The 27,400-nt window shown below is 45.6% G+C and overlaps 1 protein-coding gene across 1 annotated transcript in view; it reads right to left on the bottom strand.

Moving 5' to 3' along the window:
* The window catches only part of PIWIL1 (piwi like RNA-mediated gene silencing 1), a 30,771-nt gene extending 12,015 nt beyond the window's left edge, over positions 1–18,756 (bottom strand). The window contains exons 1-15 of the mRNA XM_028089016.2: positions 18,679–18,756; positions 18,077–18,188; positions 14,091–14,216; positions 13,371–13,585; positions 12,899–13,020; positions 12,679–12,759; positions 11,846–12,043; positions 11,302–11,413; positions 5,298–5,424; positions 4,998–5,115; positions 4,375–4,489; positions 3,104–3,291; positions 2,661–2,733; positions 1,057–1,257; positions 838–941 (exon numbers count right to left, since the gene is read on the bottom strand). Of these exons, the coding sequence (XP_027944817.1) occupies positions 838–941; positions 1,057–1,257; positions 2,661–2,733; positions 3,104–3,291; positions 4,375–4,489; positions 4,998–5,115; positions 5,298–5,424; positions 11,302–11,413; positions 11,846–12,043; positions 12,679–12,759; positions 12,899–13,020; positions 13,371–13,585; positions 14,091–14,216; positions 18,077–18,188; positions 18,679–18,756 (1,970 nt within the window). The remainder of the gene's footprint in view (positions 1–837; positions 942–1,056; positions 1,258–2,660; positions 2,734–3,103; positions 3,292–4,374; positions 4,490–4,997; positions 5,116–5,297; positions 5,425–11,301; positions 11,414–11,845; positions 12,044–12,678; positions 12,760–12,898; positions 13,021–13,370; positions 13,586–14,090; positions 14,217–18,076; positions 18,189–18,678) is intronic.
* Between the last annotated feature and the right edge of the window lie 8,644 nt (positions 18,757–27,400).

Raw genomic sequence — 27,400 nt, 5'->3', positions numbered from 1 at the left:
ACTTTGCATTTATTTCCTCAGCAGCTTGTAATGTTTAACCCTTCTCAAGATACCTGCTAACATTTCCAAAACTTTTTGAAATCTAAACAGAACAAGACACTCATAACAGCACAAACGAAGCTTTCTTTTATTATAAATCAATACCATAATTCCCTTGCTGAGGAAAAAATAAAATTTAAACCGTAATATCTAAAGACAGATTGTAGGCTTACACCTTAGTACACACAAGGAGCCCACTTCCTGCTCTGCTCCGTAGAAGACCTCTATTACAGATTTCACGCTTGTGAAAGATGTAAGACCTAGAGAAACACACCCACTAGCAATATGCACACACCAATATACCTCTAATTTCCATCCCTCCCTATTCTTGAAAATTCTCTTAGTTCTAAGAAGAGCACTGAAAAGTAATGCTATATGTTGAAACACAAGTGACTGGGTAAACTGAAGTGGGTTTTCCAAAATAAAGTCAACACAAAAACTTTATAATGTACATGTCAGCAGTCAAAAAAAATTATTAAAGAAGTTTCAGGGATGGTTGCATTTAATGAGATACACCCTCCCCCAAACAGAAATAATCATAAAATAGCCTGAAACTCAATCTGACTACTCTAGATTAAGGGCCAATGAACAAAGTCGAAAACAGCAGGGTAGCTAACTTCTTTTACTTCCCTAACTTTCTTACTTACCTAATGTAAGAGAAGTCAACGGGTTGTAAAGAAAGAAGGAACACAACCCCAAACCTCAAGCCTTGCCGAGCCCCAGAACATCGGCCCTGCACGCCCACCTGCTCCTGCCATGTCTAGCAGTTAATGCACTGCCACACACCCCTGCACTCACCGGGTCATCCCTTCATTGATACTTGCAACAAATCCTGCAATTGACCTCCGTCCAGCTGTGGTATCATGGTAACAGTCAATGCCAACTATCATCGCCAGCTTCAGCTTTAACAAAAAATACTGTAGTTTTAGATACAACAGAATACCAACAGTATTTAGAAAGTAAATCCATTTTTCTCAAACAATGAAAACTTTTATGTACCAGTTAAATCAAACTTACAGGCATATCAACCCTCCAAAGCTCCCCTCCCATCTTGCAATTCATCTGCAGGGCGATCTTGGTAGCAATGGCCATGACTGTCTGCTGCTTGCCAAGAGTCCGGGCCACCACACACTGACTCGGAGTAGGGCAATCTGTACACAAGTATTTTTTAATAGCATCGTATTTGTCTTTCCGATTACTTGACAACAGACAAACCACCTGAAACCAAAAGAATGTTCTCATTACAAAGAATCAGGAAGCTGAGGAAGCTCAAGGAAGAGAACGGGAGGCAAGCCTGCCCACTGGGCATAAATGTCAGACACGGTCTCTGCCACAGAGCTGACAAGCAGCACGCTCACTGCTAGGTACTGCCCACTCCACTCACCCAGCGACAGATGCTAATAAAAGGAAGGAAACCATGTGAAGCCGATGACTCAAAACTGACCACCATGAGAATTTAGTTAAATATGCTCTAGTACCAGCTTGGAATAACTTAGAGATAGGGAACAGGACAAAACTAGTGATAACCTACAGGTAGACAAACAGAAGATCTTCTACCATACTCACAGTTCTCATCTACTGATCTAGGATCATGGCTTTTTCACTTTTAAAGCTCTGGCTTGAGGCCCTGATCACACTGTGAAACTTCCCAGTCCATGGGACAGTTCTGGGGACCAAAGAGAGTGCCTCATCTAAACACACTCCTGCCGGACATGGGAAGATGTCAGAGCACAAACTTCCAGGTCTGAACCGAGTGAGCTCTGGGGATCTACTGTACAGCTTGGTGAGCACCGTCAACAATGCTGAGCCGTGCACCTGAGAGGGGCTCAAGCTAGATCTGAAATGTTCTGGGAACTAAACAAGTCAACCTGTAATTCAGTGAGCTGACGGAGGAGGGAGCTAGCTGTGATAATCGCTGTGCCACAGACACAGGCACCAAAGGGTCCCACCGTCCACCGTCCACTCCCAGTGTCGTTTGTCCATTACGTCTCCACACTGGAAATCGACCAACCAGTTCCTGCCCATCCAAGGGTGTGTTTAGAGCGGACTCATTGCTGAGTTCTCCCAGATTCTTACACTCCCAGAGTCTTCCCTCTTTTCTCGCGCCCCCCAACAAAGGTCACTTTGCCGTCCCAGGTGTCTTCATTGCTGCAGACAACGTAATACTGCTCTGCCTGTGGCACTGACGCAGGAGATGAAGGGCTAGAAAGCGAACAGATTAGTTGAAGCCAATTTACTTCCTAGCTTTAAAGCAACATACATGTGTTGTTTATCAGTTCATCTGCCTTGGCCGCCTCCTTACTTATTCAGTGGTACGTGTGCCGAACAACTACATACTAACTTCTGCTCGTGCGCCTGTTCCCCATGGAATTTCATGGAACTAGAGCCTTGGAATCCAAGTACCTCTCAGATGGCTCTGTGCCCCCAGCCCTCCTTCACCAACCGCAGCCACACGACTGGAGCCAGCATTAACAGCGCCACCTGCCAGAGGTGAGGTCTGTATTTTCTGTGACCGGCTTGTGAACCGAATTACAACTTTTCAAACTCCAATTCTAAGATTGACAAATGCACTTTGTAAAACAAGTCATTCCAGGACAACTGCCTATGTATCAGCTACTTACTATCTGGGTATCTGATGTAACCTTCTGCTGTAAGACTCTCAAATAGGCTTCAGTTCGATCATCCACTTCAATCCTAGAATGGAAACTCATTATCCAACATTCAGAAAAAGTAATGAAAAATGTACCATGCATAAACAATTTCCCATAGATTATCACACATGAAACACCTCTGTATAAAATAGAAAATAAAAACAAGAGTGGCCATGTAGGCAAAAGGTTGCTTCTAACGCAAACAGCAAAATAAATAGTCCGAGAAACAGTGCTGCTTGTTTTCCCCCCATTCTCAGTTACTGAAACACGTTTCTACATCGATGACAGGGAAGGGTATCAGATCTTTAAACAATCTAGTTAATGTGGTTAACATTTTTATCACTTTGGCATTCCCACACCCTCCCAATGACTACTAATCAATTTTCAGAGTAGAAATGACTTGATACACTTACATTATTGCCTTTTTCATTTGTATGCCCATGGCTGGTGTAACTTTAAACAGATTCTGTATCAGTGAATTGGCTGCTTCGTAATTTCTTCGAGTATAGATCAACAGCCAGTTGTCTAGCGGCTTAACACTAATTAATGGTGCACCTCTTGTTTCTTTTGACCAATCTGCATATTGTGGATTGTACTCAAACTAGAAGAAAGTTCAGAGACACCGTGAATTCCGCTGTATGTTCTCAGTGGCGAAGCCAAACAGTGTGTAACAAATATACCATGGCATTCCGACCCTTAGGGCACTACTCTTCCATCTCGACTCCAGGGACAGACAAAATGCTGCAGCGGGGGACAAAGGTACAGAGTGTGTCCGAGGATGATGGGACCCTGTCACAGCTGGTACACAAGTGCTCCTCACCCGAGCCCTCCCCTCGGTGCTTCCTGCGCCCTCCTTCATCCTCTAAGACGTGACAAGGACAGGCGTTATACGTCCCTTGTGATAAAGACACAAAACAAACTTACGGCTTGGAAAGTTAGGCAACTTGATGGAGGTGTTGGGTACTGAAAGCAAGCAAGGCAGAAAGCTAACCAGCTCCAAGCACTGTGATGTGGTGCGAGTCCTAAACCCCCAGTGCTTCTTCCGTGTCCTGCCCACCTCCCCCACACCCGCTGCACAGGGGTGTGTACGCTGACCATTTCTACAGAATAATAAACACAACTGCTGTTAAGACATTAAGCTACGTGGTTGTGGTTAGGCTGTTGTTCCTGCAACACTCAGAAGGCAAAAGGGCAGTTTTCTATAAACGGATTTTTAAAGTTCGGGCACTTGCAGTGCTGCCGTTACACAAAAATGTTTTTACAATACTCGCCTCCCTTTTCTGAGGAGAACACATAAAAAGCATCACAATATTTACTATATAACCCTACAAATAGTCCAAGCAAAAATGAAGCCAAATAAATTGGAAGTTTTCTGATAAAAGATCACTTCAGTGGCAGATGAAATACCGACCCGATCACTTACAATTCTTCTATACCTTAAGTAATTCTGCTATGAGAAACAAATTAAGCCAGCCTTCAGTGAAGTCTCCCCGTTGACTGTGAGGACCAAGCTACAGGCTCCCCCCATGCCCGCCTCCTTGCTCCCAGGAGTTGACAGAGTGGCGGTGGGAGGAGAGGAGAGGTGGTTAGGAACGCAGACTGCCACGTAATGGGGTTTTCCTGCTAAATTTACTGTGAACCAGACCCAAATCTGATGGGATTGACAACTGAAGAACTGCCTTACTGTTTTTCCACCTTGGTGAATCTTTTCTGCTTGCAAAATTCTTCCTGAGAAGGACAGTAAGTTGGAGTCAAAGGTCAAACCCCAGTCTCGAAGCTCCCTCTGAACATTATCATCTCTGTAAATTTAACATATTTACGTACCACTCAATGTAAGCAAACACAGCAAAAAGACAACACGCAAACAGAGATCCACGCCACCCTATGATACGTTTCCCTGTTTCTCTCAGGACTGAAATCCCAGAGAAAACGCCAGGAAGAGAGACGGGCTCTCCATTTCTCCCTCGTGTCCCTGTGTCTCTTCAGGATAGACTTTAACTTACAATTCTGATGCCCAAACTACCTCCCCTTCAAAGTAAACCCCTCGATATTAGAGAAAATAAATTTGTCCAAAATATTTCACCTTCTGCTTTATTGCCTTTTGCTAATAGAACTAGAAAAGGCCATGGGCTACAGAGTTTAACTTAATATTCCCTGACAAAGAGCAGGCTCACCTAGAAACAAAAAGAACCCACCCCAAATACTGCAAATACAAAAAGAAAACAAAATAACTTTCTCTCACTCCCCCAACCCACAGAAAATAATACAAAACCGGATCCATGCCCCAGCGGGGTGCAGAGGACTTACTTATGAATATAATCAATGAGTCTTCCCACTTCACGCTGCCTTTGTTCTGGAGTCAGTCTTGTATGAACAGCTAAGTCTTTCATCACGTTAAAATCATTACGCATCTTATCAGTTAGACCTTCAAACAAAACGTTGAAAGCTGTGTCACTAGACAAACAAGGATCACGTCTCAATATCTGGAGTGCAAACTGGTGAAGAGGGAGGGAAAGTGCAAGGAGAGGAAGCAGCAGGAAGGGCTTTTGCGGGGGGGGGGGGGGGCTCCTAGGAGAGATGGGGAAGGCAGCCCCACCACAGCGGTACCTGTAAGATAGCACAGTTCTGGAATGAGCATCGCAGGTCCCGGCATGCTGCCACCAGGGCCTCGCCTTCTCTTTGGTTGGCTCACCAGAACAGGCTGCTTCAAGTCGGTGATTTCTTGGTTGTATTGCTAGTTAAGAAAAGAAGGTATCGCTGTTCGTGTAAATGTCTTAGTAATAGATCAGTGGACCAAGAAAAAGGGATTTTTTTTTTTTAAATTGAGAATTGATGCCAACAGCAAAGCTGGTATCAGTATCCAAGTAAAGCTTCAAAAGTGCATCTTCAATCCTACTAGAATAGCTTGATTTACAGGTGTTACTGAGTACCTCATCTTTCTTCCCCAAAACTTAAAAGAGTCTCACTGTCCTTGACCATCTAAATTCTGAGTTTAAGTCACAGTTCACTTAGTGATTTTTTTGGTTTAGAAACAGAAGCCTGTGTATCTCTGGGTCCTTAACAACAGAATTCCTCCAAAACTACTAGTTATTACAGTGAGAAGTGGTGTAGGAAACAAGCCCTGATATAACAATACATGAGGTGAAGGAAGAGGTTTGCAATGCCAGAGAACATTTTTAATTAGGAAAAGTTTTTACAGAAGGCAGAAGGTGAATTTCAATTCAGTAGTCTTTTTATTTAAGAGATTTAACAAACCACAAGGGACTCTGGACTCCGGGAAACAAACTGAGGGTTACAGAAGGGAGGGGTGGGGGATGGGGGCAGCTGGGTGATGGGCGTTAAAGATGATGTGGTGAGCACTGGGTGTTATGTGCAACTAATCAATCACTGAACACCACATCAAAAACTAAACTAATGATGTACTATATGCATATATGATACAGGATAAAAAAAAACAACCCAAAAGCCAACAACAAAGAGATTTTATTTATTTGAGAGCGAGTGAGCGTGAGAGGGAGGACGGTCAGAGGGAGACGCAGACTCCCAGCTGAGCAGGGAGCCCGACGCGGGGCTCGACCCCAGGACCCTGGGATCATGACCTGAGATGCTCAACTGACTGAGCCACCCAGGCGCCCCTCAATTCAATAGTCTTCAGATTCCCCACACTCAGTCACTAAGATAAGTTTTCACAACTGGTAAAAAACCAAAAAACAAAAACTGCTGACTTTGGTGAGTTCACGTATGCGTAAGATGGCTTGTGGGCCGCAGGCCTCCAGCCCTGGAACCAGGACAGGCTTCCTTGTGTCATCTCCGCCAGTTTCTGGCCCCATGTTCTCGAGACCCTCTTTCCCAGCATCTCCTGTACGCTCTCTTTTCACTTTCAGAGGAGAGAGGGCACATCTGCACTCAGCACACGAGGGCTGAGCACCGTGACGGCCGTTCACCAGCAGAGGAAGAAGTACTTCCTGTCCTTATTCCCACCCTAGGCCCAGGTCCAGGCCACCTACCCTCAGGAACTAAGAGACCGTGAATTCTAGTCTGTTCTTTGTCCTATACTGAACTCTTTACCAACCATTCAGGGGAAAAAGCTCATTTTCCTATTTTGGGTAAGGAAATTTCAAGCACCCTCTTATCTGAAAGCTGCTCTGTGTGCCCACACTACTTTTTCATCACACCATCTTCTTTATCGGGGTCCACCCACCGAATGCCCCCTCCCTTGCACGTCACTTACTGGGTGCACACGCGAGCAGGAGTGTGGGAGCGGAGTCAGATGCATCCCTACGTCCGCCCTATCTCACCAATGGGCCTTCAGTGCGTGGTTCCTTGTTATACAACTCAGGGACCCCCTTCCTACATTCTTAGGGCCCAAACAAAAGCCTGTCAGTTCTTTTAACATCTTCCCCTACATCTAAAAACCTAGTACTTTCACTTGCACTTAACAATACTGTCAAACCTTTTCTTTTCAAAACTGACCATGATCCTCCCTTTCAAAGGCCCTTCTCTCTCCCACTCTGAGTGCTTCTTAAATATGATTTTTAACGTAGAACATCCAAGCCATCACTTACCAGGAAAACTGCATCTCTACTAGGAAGTCCCAAGAAAGCTGTGATTCTTTGAAACATTTCAACCTCACCCCATCCTGACTGACTCTATCTATTAAAGATGCCCAGTCAGCCCTGGCTGTGAGAGAAGTCTTCCAGCAACAATCATCTGGGCTGAGACTAAGCCTAAGAACACGAGTCAGGTGTGCACAGTGTCCCAGGCAGCAGGAGCCTGGGGTCAGAGGAGATGGCCAGGGCGAGCAAGGAGGCAGGCGAGCACTGGCACGCAGACAGGGGCTACGTCACTCAGGGTCTCACTGGACACACACCAGTGCACGTCTGTATTGTGCATAGAAGAAAAACATCAGAACTGTAGGAGTTTGAAAGTGGATCAGAAAGCAGGAGAAATGCAAACTGAGACCAGCTGAATGGGCACGGGGTCCGCACAGCAGAGGGTGGCCACTCAGAGGAGGAGGGGGATGGAGGCATTTCAGACGGCAGGGCCACCGGCATCGCTGCAGGTGAGAAGAGGCATGCAGGTCTGAGGCTTTCACTACCTGTTATGCACGTGTTCACGCACTCAGACACCTGAGTGCCTTCCAAGGCACTAGGGGGACAGAAACCACAAAACCCCTGACCTTGTGGAAGTTACAGTCTCTGCGCTGATCAAGAACACTGCACACGGGCCAGGTCAGCGGCCAGAACTCATAAAGCGTTGGTCACATGGAAGGGGTCTTTGAGATGTGCAATTACTGAGAACAAGCAAGCTCAGACATGTCTGGGCTAGAGCTAGAAACCTGAGAACCGTGAACATAGCACAGACGAGCCTGGAGATCACCTAACAAGTTAGTATGGAGTAACTGGGGGTGTTCCAGGCAGAACCTTGAGGTATGTCAACCAGCAGAAGGCCACTTAGGAGTAAGCTGCCATGTAAGACTCACTGCTAGTCAGAGAAGGAGAACCTCCCCTGGCCTGGCTTCAGGTGGAAGCCAAACTTTCCATGGGTGTCTCCTTTGCAATTGCTGTTGATATATACGGATTCTTCCTGTCCCGACAGTGATTAGGAAACTACAGAAAAATGCTCATTTCTCACAGTAACTCTCACACCCAGAAGGAATCTAGGTTAAACATGGCTGGGGTCCTCAAGGAGTTAAGAGGGTGAAAATAGTGGTAGGGAAATCAGACTGAGATGGCCCCTGGCCTGTTTTCATTTTGCCCAAAAGAAGAGCAGCTCTTAATGTGGCTTCTCAGAGAGTCATTTCCCTCCAGAGTGCCATCTGACCTTTCCGTTCATAGCAGAGCAGCTGAAGCTCAGGCAATAGTACACAGTACAAACACATTTCAAGGCCACCAGTCTGATGTGTAATTCTCACATAAGACACAAATCTATAACAGCTTCTTTATCCAACTTTTTAAAAATAGGAAACGTACTTAAAGTGGGGAAAAAATGAGATAAATCTTAGCACTTAAAAGACAAGCATTAAGATTTTAACTGATTCATGTTTTAGAAATACTCCTTCTGCACTTGTAACCGAGAATATCAAATGGAATGCAACTTCCTAAGGACACGGGGCCAGATCTGCTTATCCCTGAACAACAACGTTAGTGTGTGTTCTGATGTAAACACTGTACTTTCTTCTAGTTGGCAGTAGGTCTTTCTCGCTATTTACCTCTGCTGTTTTTTCAAGGATTACCACACCAACAGCTAGAATCATCTGTATGAAACTAGGATTAGAAAATCACACAATAAACTGATCTAGCCTATATGAAACAAGGTGAATTTGTCCATATGTAAAACAAAAGTTGAATTAACCCACACACTAACAATGAAGCAGCAGAAAGAGAAATCAAGGACTCCATCCCATTTACTATTGCACCAAAACCCGTAAGATGCCTAGGAATAAACCTAACCAAAGGGGTAAAAGATCTATACTCTGAAAAGTATAGAAACTCATGAAAGAAACTGAGGAAGACACAAAGAAATGGAAAATTGTTCCATGCTCATGGAGTGGAACAACAAATATTGTTAAAATGTCCATATTACCCAGAGCAATCTATACATTCTATACATTCCTATCAAAATACCATTAATATTTTAAACAGAGCTGGAACAAATAATCCTAAAATTTGTATGGAACCAGAAAAGACCATGAAGAGCCAGGGGGATGTTGAAAAAGAAAACCAAAACTGGTGGCATCACAATGCTGGACCTCAAGCTCTATTACAAAGCTCTGATCATCAACAGTATGGTACTGGCACAAAAACAGACACACAGATCAATGGAACAGAATAGAGAGCCCAGAAATGGACCCTCAACTCTATGGTCAACTCATCTTTGACAAAGCAGGAAAGAATGTCCAATGGCAAAAAGACAGTCTCTTCAACAAATGGTGTTGGGAAAATTGGACAGCCACATGCAGAAGAATGAAACTGGACCATTTCCTTACACCACACACAAAAATAGACTCCAAATGGTTGAAAGACCTAAACGTGAGACAGGAGTCCATCCAAATCCTTGAGAACAGAGACAGGAACTTCTGGCTAGACACGTCTCCAAAGACAAGGGAAACAACAAAGGCAAAAATGAACTACTGGGATTTCATCAAGATAAAAAGCTTTTGCACAGCAAAGGAAACAGTCCACAAAACTAGAAGACAGCCGACAGAATGGGAGAAGATATTGGCAAATGTCTTATCAGGTAAAGGGCTAGTATCCAAAATCTATAAAGAACTTCCTAAACTCAACACCCAAAACACAAATAATCCAATCAAGAAATGGGCAGAAGACATGAACAGACTTTTTTTTTCCAAAGAAGACATCCAAATGGCCAACAGGCACATGAAAAAGTGCTCAACATCGCTCGGCTTCAGGGAAATCCAGATCAAAACCTCCATGAGATACCACCTCACACCAGTCAGAATGGCTAAAATTAACAAGTCAGGAAACGACAGACGTTGGCGGGGATGTGGAGAAAGGGGAACCCTTCTACACTGTTGGTGGGAATGCAAGCTGGTGCAACCACTCTGGAAAACAGTATGGAGCTTCCTCAAACAGTTGAAAATAGAGCTACCCTACGATCCAGCAATTGCACTACTGGGGTATTTACCCCAAAGATACAAATGTAGGGATCCGAAGGGGTACGTGCACCCCAATGTTTATAGCAGCAATGTCCACAATAGCCAAACTGTGGAAAGAGCCCAGATGTCCATCGACAGATGAGTGCATAAAGACGTGGTTCATATATACAATGGAATAGTACTCAGCCATCAAAAAATGAAATCTTGCCATTTGTGATGACGTGAACAGAACTAGAGGGTATTATGCTAAGTGAAATAAGTCAGTCAGAGAAAGACAAATACCATATGGTTTCACTCATGTGAAACTTAAGAAACAAAACAGATGAACATAGAGCACAAGAAGGAAAATTTTAAAATAAGATGAAATCAGAGAGGAAGACAAACCATAAGAGGCTCTCTTAACTACAGGAAACAAACTGAAGGTTGTTAGAAGGGAGGCAGGTGGGGAGATGGGTAATTAGGTGAGGGGCATTAAGGAGGGCATGTGATGTAATGAGCACTGGGTGCTATACGCAACTGATGAATCACTAAATTCTACCCTCGAAACTAGTAATACAGTATATGTTAACTAAATTGAATTTAAATTAAAAAAACAGAGTTGACCCATATGCAAATTTAGCAGATCTGATGCTGAGGATGTAGTCATCTTTAACCCCCATCCCTGGGTGAAGTTAAAGAAGAAGCGTTCATTGCAGAATATGGCTCAGTACAGTAAATTTGTATTGTTCATTACCAATTACCGTGTTTGTCCTCCACAAGCTTAAAATCAAATACAAGCTTTCACTGTACTGGGAAAAAGGAAACAGGACCAAGGCCTTCTCGTGTGATAATGAGCTAAACTATGCTACGATTGCCTTAATAAACGCATTTATATACAGTTTTCAAAGCAAGCTGTTCCTTGTGTACAAGAAAACCCTACTGAAAATAGTTCACATTCTTCCTAAGGCCTAAGTACTTCACACGAAAAAGATAAAGTCAACATGACATTCTTACCTTCCTGTAGTACTCTAAGAAACTGACTTCAGAACCATCGGCTTTCTTAAAGGTACTCTTTGGATTCTGGTCCCAGTCAATGTCATCTACTCTGTAGGTCTTATTGTTGTATCTGTGGAACGGTTGAGACTTCTTAGGATTTGATTAGAATGGTAGAAAGGGTACTGAGGAGAGACCAGAGGGAGATAGTACGTAGTCTCTACAAAATACACTTCCAGATCCCTTAGTAACGCATGACGTCACGGGAAAAGAAAGGGAAGACTTGTTAAAGACCATGCTCGATGGGTGGGGGAGTGAATAAAGAACTACTAGAAAATAAAACAAAGACTAAAAAGGACAGAAGTCATTAGATCTTTGTCCTTTTCAAAGGAGCGTTCTCCCCGACGACCTGCGTCTTGAGAAAGGTCACAAACACCCCTTCCCCGTTTTCATGCTGTTCCCACTCCACCACCGTAAACCCTACTTTCTAACAGGATGGAATAGAAAGCTACAGGATCTTAAGACTTGCAAAATGATTATTCCGTATTTTAAAAAGCAGTCTTACTTGGTAAGAACAATTAAACCTATTAGTTCTTTAGAAACTTGCTCTTGAAATTTATGTTCTTCAGTTTGATGATATAAGTTGAACATGAAATCTAACACGGTTTCACTGCGAAGGACTTTATGACTGACGTCAGTGCAAAGCATGATGTTGTTCTCGTATTGAAGAATAGAGGTGGTGAAGCCAGGCCAGATCACCAACCTGTCAAACAGAATGAGCACTATGAAGTGACCCCTATGAAGGACGCTAACAGGTGCTGTGTATATCAAGTTGTGTTATTCTCCTTTATTAACTAGGTCTAAAGTACAGAAGTTTTCGGGTTGAGTAAATTTAGTTATTTCTAGGTTTTACATGGGTCCAGATAAAGACCCCTCTTTTTAACATCCTCAACAATGAACATCATTTTATAGTATAATAATTTAAGTTCCACTTTGAATACACTAACTTTATTAAACGATTTTTTATGTTGGTAAGACATGAAAAAGTTGCCAGTCTAACTGAAAGCATCTGTAGTTAGTATAATAAACCTAAACTGTGTGTGCTGCACTTGGGAACTTCTGAAACAATCCTCATTAGCTCATAAATTTTGTTCCCCAAGAGCAAATACAAACTTAGTGTTGGACAACTCTTCACGCTTCCCTAGTGACAGATGAATAGCATGTGATTTTTTTTTTAAATCTAAGTATTCTAGGATGTCTCCTTTAAGTTAAATGTTTACTTAACATGATGGGTACCATTAATAGCCACAGTAATAAATCTGATTATTTCAAATTAGAGCATCGCTCAAAGTCTGTGATTAATGCTGAAGGAACAGAAAGCTTCCATTTCATACAAACCTATGATTTGGAATATCGATTGGGTCACTTGGGTTATAGTAATTCCGTCCAATTTGCTGTAAATTCATGATCTTCAAGAGCCTAGAAATTGAAAGGTCAGAAGAGAGGAGTAAATACTGGTAAGTATCTCTAATGCACACGGACTCACCACACCGGTCTTTCAACTCTTCTCTAGGTTTTCAATTTTTCTTAGTAAAATGTTAAGAAAACACTAACATACCTCCTGAAGATAATATTATAGAACTGCAAACAAGTTGGTGATGTAGGTGGGAGTTCATTTGTTAAGGTGATTGTTATCCTCACATGCTCTCCATTTCGGGTCTGACTAAACACTTCAGTAACCTGAGCCAGAGCAGTGGAAAACCAAACTTTCAATTGTTAAAAGAAACTAATAATCCCAATTACATAACTCCTGCTAGTAAGGCAACAATGAAAAGTATGGAAAAGTTTTAAATTAAAAAAAGAATGACTATGAGAAGAGTGTTTACGGGCCCATGTTATAATCGTCATCAAGTTATTCAGGTAGGTTTGAAATGAAACAACGATACCAAAGTCCCCTCTGGGTTCATTATACACACTATAAGACAGAAGACCCCTGGAGTTCCTCTAAAAGCTTTGCTACATTGTGGCAGTTCTGCTTTGAAGTGGAAATCCTTCATCACCCTCTCCCCAACCCAACATTTTAGAATAACCTTGTGCTGTAGTCTCTTAGGCAAAAATAGTATTGTTCCATCAAAAGCATGACACCTTCCAATTAAATCTTCATGTTGAAAAAGAAGAGCTGAGCGGAGTCTTCTGGCTTCCATCAGCGGGTTATAGTCAATGTGATACTGATACAAGGCCCACTGGGGACGGGACGTCAATCGAAAATGGTTAGTGCTCAGCCTTACTATAATACCTGAAGAACCTGTAAAAGCGAGTCATGTTTCATTAACACAATAACAAGTTTATTCTTCCCTGAAATCTTTCCTACCATGACAAGGCAGACACAGTTCTGTAAGCAAAAGGCTAAGAATAGTATACGACACTGAAGTTCTCGGATATGACTTTGAGGATGACTATCCTCTCCAGGTAAGTTGCTACAAGCACACGTTTAGGAATAAAGCCTCCTTAGACCAAGTAATTTACAACTAGAACCAACCAAATCTCTCTATGGCAAAAAGTTTTAAAAGAAATAAGTTACGTAACACTTAGTAAAACACTTCAGTGCAGCTGAAGACACTGATGACCTATTTCATCAGAGCCGAGAGAGAGAGGGAAATGGAAAAGCCATGTAGGATCCTGACCAAACGTGCCTTTTCTTCCTACTGCTGCATCATACCAGTAAGTATGTAAAATAAAGGGCTTCAATTCAGTGTCCTGTGTACTGGAATAGTAATCCCAGGAAACTGCATTCTTGATAATTAACCCACCTGTTTTTGATTCTTTAACATGGTCCAGGTTCTGTCTTGTATTGACACCAAGATCATGAAAGTCTCTACGACGACCTCCTCTCTCTGCTAACGATAACTCCTGAAATCCAGCAGATATCTGGCGCTCTTAAAAAAAAAAATGATATCCTATGTCACATGAAACATGAAATAAAGAATAATGAAATTAATTCCCAAAGTACTACATGAAACCTGAAAGCTACAGAGGTGCTACAGATAACATACAGGAGTTCCATCAGAACGTTTTATGTATCTGCTAGCCAAACAGAGTACCTTAGCTATGACTTCTATAAAGCCTCCTTGCCATTGCCCCAGCCAAACTCAGCTGCTCCCCTGTAAGACATATATCCTTGTAAAAAACTAAGACAATTGGGCCTGTGATTCAAAAACTCAGGAGCACGCTTGTTGACTGGGAAATCATTATTCTGTACTGTAAGTTCTGATAACAACCTAAGACCCTAAATAGCAGTATTTTTCAGGGTTTTATGATGCACTTATAGCTGTAGCAATTGGTGGTTCATAGGTTTTAATGTGTAAATGTCTAGAGTGTCATTTCCCCACTAATTCCCTTAAGAACAGATGGGATCGTCCTGTGCGTACCCCATGTGTATGGCCACCATACACATGGCCTAGTGGGATAGGTTAGCTAGCAGTTCATGTGGTTTCAAAAGCTGGTTATAATTTCCAAAATTATTAAATCCTTCAATTTGTACAACATATGAAGTCTCTCCTATCAACAGTACGATGTGGGCCAAAGAATGAATGTGGGCTTTGTCGTCTGTGTTACAATTGTAGCTTTCAGTTAACAGGGACCATACCTCAAGTACCAGAGACTTTAGTGGACTTCCCAATCTCTCAGTCTTCTTTTTAAAAATTAGTTTTTAGAGTCATGTACCCAATGGACTAGAATTCCACCTTCCCTGCAGGTAAGGACGGCCTGAGAGATTTACCAGAAGTTACTGGATCACCCTCTGGGAAAGTGCCTTGAGAGGGAGTCAGTAGCCAGTGTTTATAACCTCTGGACCCCTTGCCCCCTCAATCTTGCCTGGAATCTGGATGTGATCACCAAACCTAAGTCTTAATGACAGAAGTCGGGACAAAAAAACAAAACGACTGAAAAGCCCAGTTTTCTTCTAACCACAAATGCCAGGACTGGCCCCGAATTGCCAACTTCTGGACTTCTTCGTTAGAGAGAAACAGTGGCTTGAACAAAATATTGGTTCCTGATATATTCTGGAAGCAAGTTATTCTAACATGAGCTTCACCTTCCTTACCTGAAAAACTGAACTTCACGGGCATGCAAGTTTTACATGAAAATGTAATTTATAAAGCCCTTTAAAGGTGTTGCTAACTACGTTGGTTCTTGTACCTCTGGATATTCAGAGGCTCTACTTAAAAGTCCTTTAAATATAGAACTGTTCTGTTTCCCTTGAATTTTTTATCCCAGAGACTTTCAATTTAAAGTAGCCTTGGCCTTGGGTGATTAACTATACTAACAACACAAGTCAGGCATACTGAATCCAAGCTGGTAACAATAACAGGTCAAAGAGGCTTTTTTCCTGAAAAATTTGGATTTATCTTAAAATTCAGTTCTGGATATAAAAACCTAAGTTTCTGAATATAAACACTGATGAAGTCTGTTTCCCTCTCTACATACAGCACAACTTTCATGTTTAGCCAAAGTCTGCATGTCAATCTGTAAAGAGGACAGGTTTCAGAATGAATAAAATTGGAAAACTTGCTAATTATAAGGATACTTCACTTTACTGTGCTTCACAGACACTGCAGTTTTTACAACTGAAGATCTGTGGCAACCCTGTGGTAAACAAGTCTACTAGTGCCATTTTTCCAACATTTGCTTATTTCATTTGTGTCACATTTTGGTAATTCTCACACCATTTCAAACTTTCTCATTATTATATTTGTTATAGTTATCTGTGATCAGTAATTACAACTTGCTGAAAACTCAAGTAACAGTTAGCATTTCTTAGCAGTACGTACATCGTTTAGACATAACGTTACTGCACACTTAATAGACTATGGTATGGTGTCAACTTTTATATACCCTGGGAAACTAAACAATTCATTTGACTCGCTTTCTGATATTTGCTTTATTGCAGTGGTTTGGAACCAACCTGCAGTATCTCCCAGGTGTGCCTAGAATTTCCCTTCCCATGTAGCTGCTGAAGTGATTAAAAACACGAATCAGATGTTGCTACTGCTGTTTACAAGCCCTCCACGTATCCATGCCCCACTTAAAGAATGAAAATCACGGTCCTAAGCAAGGTCTCATTTACAATAAATCAAACTTGTCAATTTCTAAAACTTAATAGATACTTGAACATTTATGACAAATACTTCTCAAGATATAATCCTTACAACAGCAGTGAAAAGTTGTGAAATAAGGCCTTGCATTTGTTATTCCAAGCATTATTTATTCCTTATAGTGACTGTTACGTATAAAGTTAGATGCTAGCTTTTTAAAGATGGGAGTTGAGTTTCACAGAAACCCAGGTATTAAGAGAAACTGCCTAAAATCCTATACATTTAAAGAGACGAATGCCCATGATTGAATTCTCATCAGACATCTTGAAAAATAACACATCTTGTTTCAAAAAAAAAAGTAACAAATAATTGGATACATAAACGAAAGACCCTCTAGTCCTCTAATTGACTCTTCAAAGCAGCACTAGTAACTGTTTTTCCACAAAATTGTCTATACAAAAACATATACAATCACGTGCATTCATTAAAGGTACAAAGATAATGCTGTTTTACCACTTGGTTCGGTATGATGGAGTGCAGGTGGTGCGGGGTGCTCTACGGATACAGGACAGCAGTTGTGATTCTTACTGCTCAGGTGTTTGCAGGGTGGGGCACAGAGCAGAACAGCACCCTCCCACAGTCTGACAGCTGCATTCCCATGAGGGGACCTGCTAGTGAATGGCACCATCGCGGCTGCTACATGGGACAAGATGCCATCCAAAAGCTGGTACACCTCTACAAGCCCACAAGGAGCAGCATCAGTTTTCCAACCGTCAGCGTTTGTAAAATGGCAAAAAATAAAATGGTCAGAACAAACAGCAACAGCCTTCATCTCCCTTGTCCATTCTCCCCGCGGCTGCTGGACATGGTGAGTGGGTTTCCCAAGAGCACTCTGTGTGCAGACTGGCCCGCTGTCATTTCAGGAAGTGCCCAGGGTGCCCAGCAGTGGTCACAGCACAGCTTACTGCGCCCTAAGATCTTAGATTCATCCTCTACTGTTCACGGACGTCACCGGCTGTGAGGAAATACTTGAGGAGGTGGGAATGTAGCGCAAGGGGTAAAGCAGCTCTGTCTCCTCGCTATCTGGTCGCCTCCACACTAGTTTCCCACGCCCATCCCAGCTGGAAAGCCACGTCCCTACATTAATTCCCTGCTTGCATAGGGGTGTTTCCTGTATCAAAACCAAACGTAACTGTAGAAAAATCTTACATCAAGCATCCAGATATTTCGTGTTTAAAGCAAAGTACGGAAAAAACACAAGTTTTGGAATCAGAACTAGTGTTCTGACCTCACCAGCGGTCCTAATTTTGGCCTCGGTTTTTGCACCCAAGAAACAGGGCAAATGAGTACAACACACAGGAAACCAAAGTTACAAATGTTAAAGACAGTCCAGCTTCTGATGAAATCACTAAAGATACCAAAACAATGTTCTCAGATGACTAATGAATAAGCACATGTATGCTTAGTTTAGAACTTAATCGCTCTGTAAGAGCGAATACAGGGCCCTGGCAAGGATGTGCTTTTTCATTTCCAAGGAGAAATGAAATCCTGTGGCACTTTCCTTAAGTACAGGCGGCGCACCCGAGAGGGGGCCTGTTCTTCCTGAAGGACTGCCAGGACCCCTTATGACGACTCTCGACACTGGCTACCGTCTCCCATCTACTACTGCACTCGCACATGACGTCTTTTTACTCCCCCTTCACCTTGGGACTTGGCTGTTGCTCCTACTGCTCCTCTCTGTCGTCCACGGCCAACTAATTCCCCTTCTGCTGCCGGCTGCTGAGGCCTGGGCTGGACATAGCCAGGCTGCTGACTCTACGGCGACATGCAAACAAACAGCATGCTTTTCATGTCAAAAGGTCACAGGTCAGAGGAAACAGTCTTCAACAAGTCTAAGACGTTCAAACAGAACTGACCTATGTTGGTAACCGAGGATTGTATTCCCATAAAGAAGTTTCTTCAAGAAGGGTCACTAACTGGGGGATGGGCATGAAGGAGGGCATGTGATGTGATGAGCACTGGGTGTGACACACAACTGATCAATCACTGAACTCTACCTCTGAAACTAATTCTACGCTATATGTTAATTGAATGTCAGTAAAATTAAAAAAAAAAGAAGAGTCACTAACTAAAGAACCAGCTCTTCGGATGCTCAGGAAATAAAACATGATCATCCTTGTTCAGCTCCTATGTCCTTCACAGGACAGTTTTTTTAAACTTATCTTCAACAGCCTAAGCTGAAAAAAATGTAGCAGGTTTTTGTTTTTCGAGTGCACGTTGTGTAGGTGAAAGGTAGAGCACTTACCGCACTGGCCCCCACATGCTGCACCGTCTCCTGCCCACGGGCCCGTCCTCTGGCTCTTGCTCTGGCTCGCCCAGTCATTTTTTTTCCTCGAGGGGAAACAATTGTAAAGACAACACTCAACATACACAACTACGTTTGATGGTTTCTACAATGTTCCCTTAAGATGTACTGAAGATTCCACAGTAAGCTCCTGAATCAGCACCTATTTTTCTAACCTCTGCCAAGAGTTGAAGGCAATGTCCCTACCTTCAACAAACACAAGTCCTCACTGTGGACTGGGCAGTGTGCTGGGTGGCAGGGCTAAAGTGCAAGACTTGTTTTAATACAGACTTTCATTTTTTGTCGAATTACTATCTCAACCAGACTTTGGGGAAACTGTTAAGAGACGTCGGAGGGCCGGTGACTAGCTCTTTCACATGTGGGTATGTATCTATGAAACTGGGCCCGTGTTGCTAGTCTGAGGTCAGGCCCATTTCCCTAACTCTTCCACGTGCCCACCGCATCTTCCTGAGTGCTCCCACAGCGCCACGTGCAGCTTACACACACCCAAACCTCTATCTTCTACAGCACATCATTTATGTCCCACAATTTCATTCTTGGTGAGCGGCACGACCATCCGCTGTGCCTCTAAAGAAAAAGGACAGAGTCCTTGCTCTCCCAAAGCCTCCTCTGTTGCTCATACTCCTCCGGACCCAACAGCGCTCTCCATCTCAACCCCACAGTGTAAGTGGCTGGAAGCCAGGGCCCACGTTAGGATCAGAGATATCACCATGCATAAAGTGGATGCACCCCGCCATGCCCACCACAGAGCAGAAAGCCTTATCATCAGGTCATGCAGGGTGGAGACCTCAGAGCTAGTCTGCCCGAACCTGACTCCTTCACAGCAGGGACATAACCGGAGATTCACGTCTTTGTGAAACGGAGTTTTAATAACCTACCACACAGGTCCAGCATGTGGTTCAAGTAAGAACACACATGAAGGGCTTATAAAGTGCTTGGTGCACAGTGAGCATTCAACACATCTTAGCCCTAGTGGGAAAGGCTATAGAATTGTAACTACAAGTTTTTAAAAGTTTAATGATGGAAATAAGCAGAATGTTCTTACAGAAAAGCAAGCAGGAACTAATCTACCTACTGAAGTCGGCCTCCTGTGAAGCCACCACTTAAACAGAGATGCAAGAGATCAGGAAGCGGCAGGCGCATGGTACCAGGCTTCCAGAAAAGAGCGAAGGGTGGAGAGTGTGGCTCGCCTGTGGAGCTGAAAGATGCCCTGCGTGGCTGCAGCGTACTAAGGAAGGAGAGCTGGTGCATCAGAATGCTCAGGGCCTTGCAGCCAACAGGAGGGAGCTCGGATTCCACCTTCAATGCGATGAGAGACCACTGAAGGTTCTAAATACTGAGGCAGCCTGCGACATCATTTACATTTAAGATCACCCCACTTTAAGTCAGGTTTTCATCTTTTTTCAGTTTTCACAGCTTCTAAAATTCTTTGTTCAATGAGGACCTTCCTAGAGACAAATCTAATGACATTCTCCAATAGTGAAAGACCTCGTTCACTTCCTGTTATGTTCTACAGCATTAGAAGGAAACGTGTGGACTCACCAAATCATAAAACCCTTCACAATCTGACTCTGACTCAGCAATTTCCAGAGTGGGTTACAGAATACGATCTGCTAAAGTGCCAGCATATTAGAACTAATTTTTAATGCCATTTTAAAGTTGTGTGCATTTATACCGCCGTATTAGGACGACAGCCACACACACCTAGCCTGCACACGGGACCTGCTGGCGTACATGCTCGGGTCTCTTACCGATGGTGCGCAGAGTGAGACTTTTCTTCCGCACGTGGGCCACAGAAGTTCAAGACTCACCTCGCACCATGGGACTGCCTTTGCTAACGGGCCCCCTCTCTTTCACCTGCATTACAGCAGCTCCCCCACTGCACGGCGATCCCCTTCCTCCTCCTGCACACCTGCACACTAGGCTGCTAGTCGGAGTTTGGTCCTGTCACCCAGCCCGGCACTGGGCAGCTTCGCAGGAATGGTAAGCTTGGGCTGTTTTCTAAAGCAGGAATAAGCCGAACTGCCACCTCCAGTATCTTTACAGTGCAGTTCTCAAAACATGACTTCTCTCTAGTAACACCTGGAACTTGTTGGAAACACCAATCAGACAGAGGGGGGCCCCACTCCCGACCTAGAGAGTCCACAGTTCATCTCAGCAGGCCTCCAGGTGATTCTCCCATCACCCAAGACACCCAGGTAACCACACACGGGAGGGGTATGCAGGCCCTGAGTGGAGGGCTGTCCAGTATGGCTGTGGTTCCCAGCTGCGTCCTTCCAACCTCGGGATGTCCCCAGATGGACGACAAATTACACGGTCACCTTAAGTGAGACTCAGCGGTGGTGCTCACCATCATCCTAGCTACAGACGACACCCGATCACACTGCTGTCCACCCAGGGAGCCATGCCACCCCAGCACCTGCCCCCGCAGCCCGGAGGCCACAGGGCAACCAGGCAGGCTCACAGCCCCCCCACCTGGACAGTGCCCCTCTCCTGACCCTGGGCAGTGTCGGGGAATGCCCTCTGACCCACGCCGTGCCACCCCAACCCAGGCAGTGCCCACGAGTGCCCCGACCCTTAGCAGTGTCCAGGAATGGCCTCACCCCCAACCCAGTGCTCCCCAAACCGGGTAAGGCCCCCCAACCCTTGTTCTGCCCAGGAGCGACCCCTTCGACCAAGACAGTGCCCCTCGAACTAATGCCCCCCACCCCGAGCAGCATCCAGGACTGCCCCCCGACTGACAGTAACCCCAGCAACGTCCCAGAGCGCCCCCCGACCTTGGAGGGGCCCCCCCGACCTTGGAGGGGCCCCCCCGACCTTGGAGGGGCCCCCCGACCTTGGAGGGGCCCCCCCGACCCCGGCGGCGCCCCCCACCGCAGGGCTGCTCCCTCACAGCCCGCGACGCCCCTCCAACGGCACGCGGCCCCCAAGCCTGCGCACGCCGGTCCCCCAGGCGCCCCGCCTCACCAGGCCCACAGCGGCAGCCGCAGGGAAGCCCACGCACCCGGCCGCCGCAACCCCGAAGCCCCGAGCACCCCGCCGCCGCCGCCGCCACCTAACGGCCGCCGCGCCGCCCACCGTTACGCACGCAGGATCCCTCCGCGCCGGGACTTCGCGCCGCTCGCCGTCACTCACCGTCGGCCGCGGCTCCCTCCCGCTCGTGGGCGGTCGCGGGCGCCGGCCGAAGGAGCTTGGCGTTCCTTTCCTAGGCGGAAGGACACCTGCGCCTGGCGGCGAACGCGTGCGCACGTGGCCCCGGCTAACGGCGCGGCGAGGACGTGCGCGCGCTGCGCCCTGATTGGCTGGCAGGCACATGGCGGTTTGGGGGCGGGGCCAGGTGAGCCCCGCCCACGCCCCGCCCAGGCCTCGCGCAGTGTCGTGAGGCAGGCGCTGGCCTGGTTCCCAGCTCGCGAGCCGCGCCGTGCAAGGTGTAGGGCCTGCGTCGGTCGTGAGAGTGGGACCAGGTGCAGAACAGCGGACTGAACCTTGGGTGGCCCCTTCGAATTAAAAGCTATTTAGCTCATCAAACAGAGAAATGAGATTGGAATTTTGCCCCCAAGTAAATAAAGTGCATTCCAGAGCCGGAGTGGCGGGGGGCTGTGCACTTGCCCGTTTAAGTGTGCACGTGCCCTCTGGCGTGCGGAGTGCATGCGCGTGGACGTGCAGGGCAGCGGCCGTCAGCCTTACCTGCATCATCACCTGGGGGGCTGGTTAAAGCAGGGACGGCTCCGCCCCCTCCCCTAGGGATTCTGATTCGGCAGGTTCAGTTGGCCGGTCGGCTAATCACCGTCTCTTGACAATTTGCTGGTGATGCTGCCCCAGCTGCTCCCGGGTCCACCTTGATACGAGGGAACTAGATGCCTTCAATAGGAATTTGTTTCGTCGTTGGGCAAACCCGACACAATTAAAACTATTGTAAACATCGTAAAATAGGACGACAGTTATTCATCAGGCTGGGAAATGGGGCTCCTTATGTAGCTAGTTACGTCCAGTGATAATTCAATAGTTTCTTAAGGACGGAGTGTAGGGGGTTAGTGGCGATACAGTTATATAGAGGGGGTTGTCTTAAAGCCGCATTTAAAACGAGACATCATATTTTATTAATACTGAAGCGTGTATTCAGGGGGCTTGGGGTTGGACGGGGCGCAAGGTTTCCCAAGCCATCTCCCCAAGTCTGCGGTCTCCTCTGGGGGTCGAAGGGAACAGGCTGGGTTTCAGGGTTTACCGCACTCACTTGATTGTAAAATCCCAGAAGGGGGATCTTCTGAAAAACACATTCCCAGGTAATCCTGATTCAAGAGGTTTGGGATAAGAGCAAAGAATTTTAAGAAGAGTCACCAGGTGCTTTTTATGCCTAGAGAATTTTGAGAAATTTGACAAGATCTGTGATCTTGACATCAGACACACTTAAAGAAAGGATTTATGTGAAAGGGGAGACACCCAATTAGGTTTTTTGGGGAGTGGGGATGGCTTCACTTTTTTAAAAAATGCACCATTTGGAACGATAACAATACAAACCTTCGCTTTTCTAGGAGGGATTTAAGATGTTGGTGAGAAAGATGTTCTGTGATCTTGCCAGCAGATGGAGCAACAAAACAAGAAATAAGTCTTCAGCTTCAACTGGGTGCAGGGGAGAGAAATACCAGGAATGCACCTTACAGGGAAGAGGTAACCCGTTTGCCTGTTTCTCTTCTCCGTGTGCCTAAACTCCTTGGAACCGCTAAAGGCACACCATCCCTGGAGCATCTGGGTGGGTGCATTGTCTGAAATGGGTGGTTTCTAAAGACATAGGAAGTTGTGATACAGCAAGACGGAGGCAAACCCCTCATTCTTCTGATGGTGCAAATAGTACACCTCATAAAGCTCACCAAAAATTTCAAAAGAAAAGCTGCAGAGACAAATTGGGGAAACTTTTGTTTTAAAGTTTCTATATCGACAGCATGACATAGTGGTGCCAGTTACTGGGTACAACTATGCGCCTAGTGCTGGAAACTGAAAAGTGCATGGATGTCGATTCTCCTTCCAGGAGCTTGGTCAAGAGTGGTGGGGGGGGGGGGCGGAGGTGGGCATCCACCACCGAGAGGGAGCAGAGCACGATAGGGGACCTGGGTGCTGGGAGGGAGGTCACTTGGCAGAATGCTGCTGCAGTCTGAAAGGGTGAACGGGATTTGCAGGGAACCCTGTGGTCCGAGCAGGCGGGGGTGTTCAGGAAACGGCCGGCGGTTTGGTACGCCGGCTTTACGTAAGGCTGCTCCCGGGTCCACCTTGATACGAGGGAGCTAGATGCCTTCAATAGGAATTTGTTTTGTCGTTGGGCAAACCCGACACAATTAAAACTATTGTAAACATCGTAAAATAGGACGACAGTTACTCATCAGAGATTTGCAGTGTCCTGGGGCTGGTACAGGTGGAGCACAGGTTTGGTACACAGAGGAGCGTCAGGTGACGACATTGGAGGGGCAGACCAGGTTCTAGAAGTTGAATGACAATAAACGCTGAATATCCGAGCTGTTGAATACACCCTGCTAGGTGCCGTGAATAAGACACACTCTCTGTCCTTCTGATGATGCCAAGCCCCGGGGCCCCCAGGGGGAATGTGTGTCACAGCGAGGCCAGTCACGGAACTAGGGGAGAGGCAGGGCCTGTGGCAACAGGCCCGTAAACACTATACCTGAACTGGTCAGAGACTTCCGGGTCCTAGCCAGACCTTACCAAGAGGGAATGAGGGCTCAGATTTGCTGGCTCTCATGTTATTTTATCATTGCTGTTTGCTTTGATTCCTTGAGGGGAGTTCATGTAACATAAAATGAACCATTTTACAGTGAACAGTTGAGTGGTACTTAGTACATCCACAGTGTTGTGCAAACACCACTTCTCTCTAGTTCCAGAACATTTCCATCAGCCTAACCCCCACTCCTATTAAGCTGTCATTCCCGGCTCCCTCCTCCCTGCCAGCCCCAGGACACTGCAAATCTTCTTCCCATCTCTATGGATTTATCTACTTTATTCATGCCACATGAACACACTCATACAATATGTGGTCCTTTGTGGCTTTCTGGCTTCTTTCACTGAGTATCATGTTTTCAAGGTTGGTCCTTGAACGCTGCAGCATGGATCAGTCCTTCATTCCTTTTTATGGCTGAATAATATGCCCCTGTGTGGATAGACTGCATCTGTTTATCCATTTACCTGTTGAAGGATGGGTCTAATGTCTTTAAAGGGAGGCAGGGATCCTGGACACCTGTGGACTCATGGTCAGCCCGTGGCCACTGCATTTGCGGCCACATCACGTCCTCATGTCCAAATCCAGTGGACACCTTTTGACCCACCTGTCTTCTCTGTACCATTGAGAATGATGCTTGCTCCTTTTACCCCAACAAGAGCGCATCCTGCCTTCCATGACCAGGGTGTTTGTCCTCTGGCTCTGGCTTGTCCTCCTGCGTACGATTCATAGGTGTGCCTTTTTCTGCCCATATCCTAAATGTCCATGACAGCAGTTTCAAAGTGTGGTCCCCGGTCCAGCAGCATCCATGTCGCCTAGAATCGACAGGCAATTCTTGGGTCCCACCCCAGGACTGTTGTTGACTCGGGACCTCGGAGGGAAGGCCAGAAACCTGTGTCTAAGCAGCCTGCTGGTTGGTTCTGATTCACCAGGTAGTGTGAGATCCCTGGAGTTTACCCACTGAGCAAGGGGCTGAGCTTAGCACCCACTCAGTCTTGGGGTGGCCCACTTCTTGCCACGACCTGAGATGGCCTCTTTAGCGCAACAGCCCTGACGTCTGTGCGTAGCTCCTGAGCCCCATTCCGGTGTGTTCTAGTAGGGCTTCCCCTGTCCTCAGTTGCTTTGCCAGTAGTCTCGTAAGCAGAAGGTACAAGACAGCGGTGGGAAGTTTGGGAAGAGCTTCTACTTGTAGCGAGCTTTTTCTAAAAGGAAGAGAAGAAATTAAGCTTCAGTGATATTTGAGGTTTAGGTGTCACTGGTGCCCTCCCGTGGCTCCTGGGTCTGTCAGTGAGGTGTCCGAGGGCAGGGCTCAACCGCCGTCCCGTGTCCTGCCTGTCGTCAGAGCACTGGGACCTCTTGCGGTTTGCGTGTGGTCTGCAGGCAGTGGCTCGGATTATGGAATCCAACTCCCTCTGAAGCAACCGTTTCAAAATGGAGAAGCTTCTGGAACAGATTCCTGCAGCGGAACCATGGTGGAAAAACAACGAAAAATGCAAACAGAACCGAACAGCAAGACAGTGTTAAAACGGATACTTACGCTTATGGTATAAGCTTTGTGCGGTCCTACATGCTGAATCCCTTCCGCAGTAAGGAAGATCCTTTCTCAAATAAGAATTTTGTCTTTCAAGTTTTCATTTTAAAGTGAAATTTGATAAAATAACTTTTAATTTATAATAAATATAGGAATATATAATAATATATAAATATAATTAACATGGATCATAAAAATATATAAGGAATTAAAAAATAAAAGAATCTATAGGGGCGCCTGGGTGGCTCAGTTGTTAAGCGTCTGCCTTCAGCTCAGGTCATGGTCCCAGGGTCCTGGGATCGAGCCCCGCGTCGGGCTCCCTGCTCCGCGGGAAGCCTGCTTCTCCCTCTCCCACTCGCCCTGCTGGTGTTCCCTCTCTCGCTGTGTCTCTCTCTGTCAAATAAATAAATAAATATTTTTAAAAATCTATAAATAATAAAATATATGAAATAATTTTATAAAATAAAATAAGTTATAATTTTATTAAATAAAATAAAAATAATTTTATAATAAATTTTATAAAATTTCATTTCGAATATGAAATTTTTACTTGAGATCTTTATTTTGGAGCCTCTTTATCATGTGCATAACGGGGCACAGTATCTTATAAATATATATCACGGTATATTATAAATAAGCATAAATGTCTTGGGTGCACATGCTCCAAACACTTACTGTGACGGCACATGCTGGACCTTGGCTGCAGTCCGCCTTCGGCCACAAGCCCAGCCTGCCCTCTGCGGCCGGTCCAGCCCTGTGTCCAGGGCACTCCCACAGCTTGGCTCAGACGGCGCCCCTCCAGGAAGTTTTCCTTCCGAGGTTTTCCTCTCTTGGCGGGCCCTCCTCTCTGGGCCTGTGCCTCATGTCCTGTGTGTGTCCTAGGAGCGCCCGTGCACGCTCTTTGGAAGTGAGCCCTTCCCCACCGGTTCCTTGGTGTTCAGGAAGCTCCCTGAGGACGGGACCCCGTCTCCCGCAGCTGGGCGTGCGACTCGGGAAACGCTGCTGAATAAATGAGTAGAGCTGCCCGTGTTCAGCTTTACGTAAAGCCGGCGTGTTGTGAGCCCACGGCCCTTTCTACTAGCACGTGCCTCCCCACTGTCAGACGAGGGTGAGGGTTCCTGCTGTGGACCTGCTGGTGTCTCCTTCCCCTTCAAGTCCTGCATCCTGTGCTCCGAACTTTTTTTTTCTTTTGCTAATAGCTGCAGGTGTTTTTGGGTTTTCCTGTGTTGTTTCGTTTTGCAGTTGCAATAGTGACCAGCTGTGTTTCTCCCAAATTAAGTGGCACATGATTTCCTGGTGCCTGAGTACCCACAGCCATTTCCAACCTTCCCTGCTGTCATAATTCAGCATTTTGGTGGGTGTTGACCCCCTCCCCCAAATGACTCAGGGTTCATTGTAAATTAGTCTGA

The sequence above is a fragment of the Eumetopias jubatus genome, unplaced genomic scaffold (genome assembly GCF_037043125.1).
Source record: "Eumetopias jubatus isolate StellerSeaLion01/CBP00866 unplaced genomic scaffold, mEumJub1_p1.0 scaffold_16, whole genome shotgun sequence".
Classification (NCBI taxonomy): Eukaryota; Metazoa; Chordata; class Mammalia; order Carnivora; family Otariidae; genus Eumetopias; species Eumetopias jubatus.
This window is presented reverse-complemented; position numbering and strand designations above follow the sequence as displayed.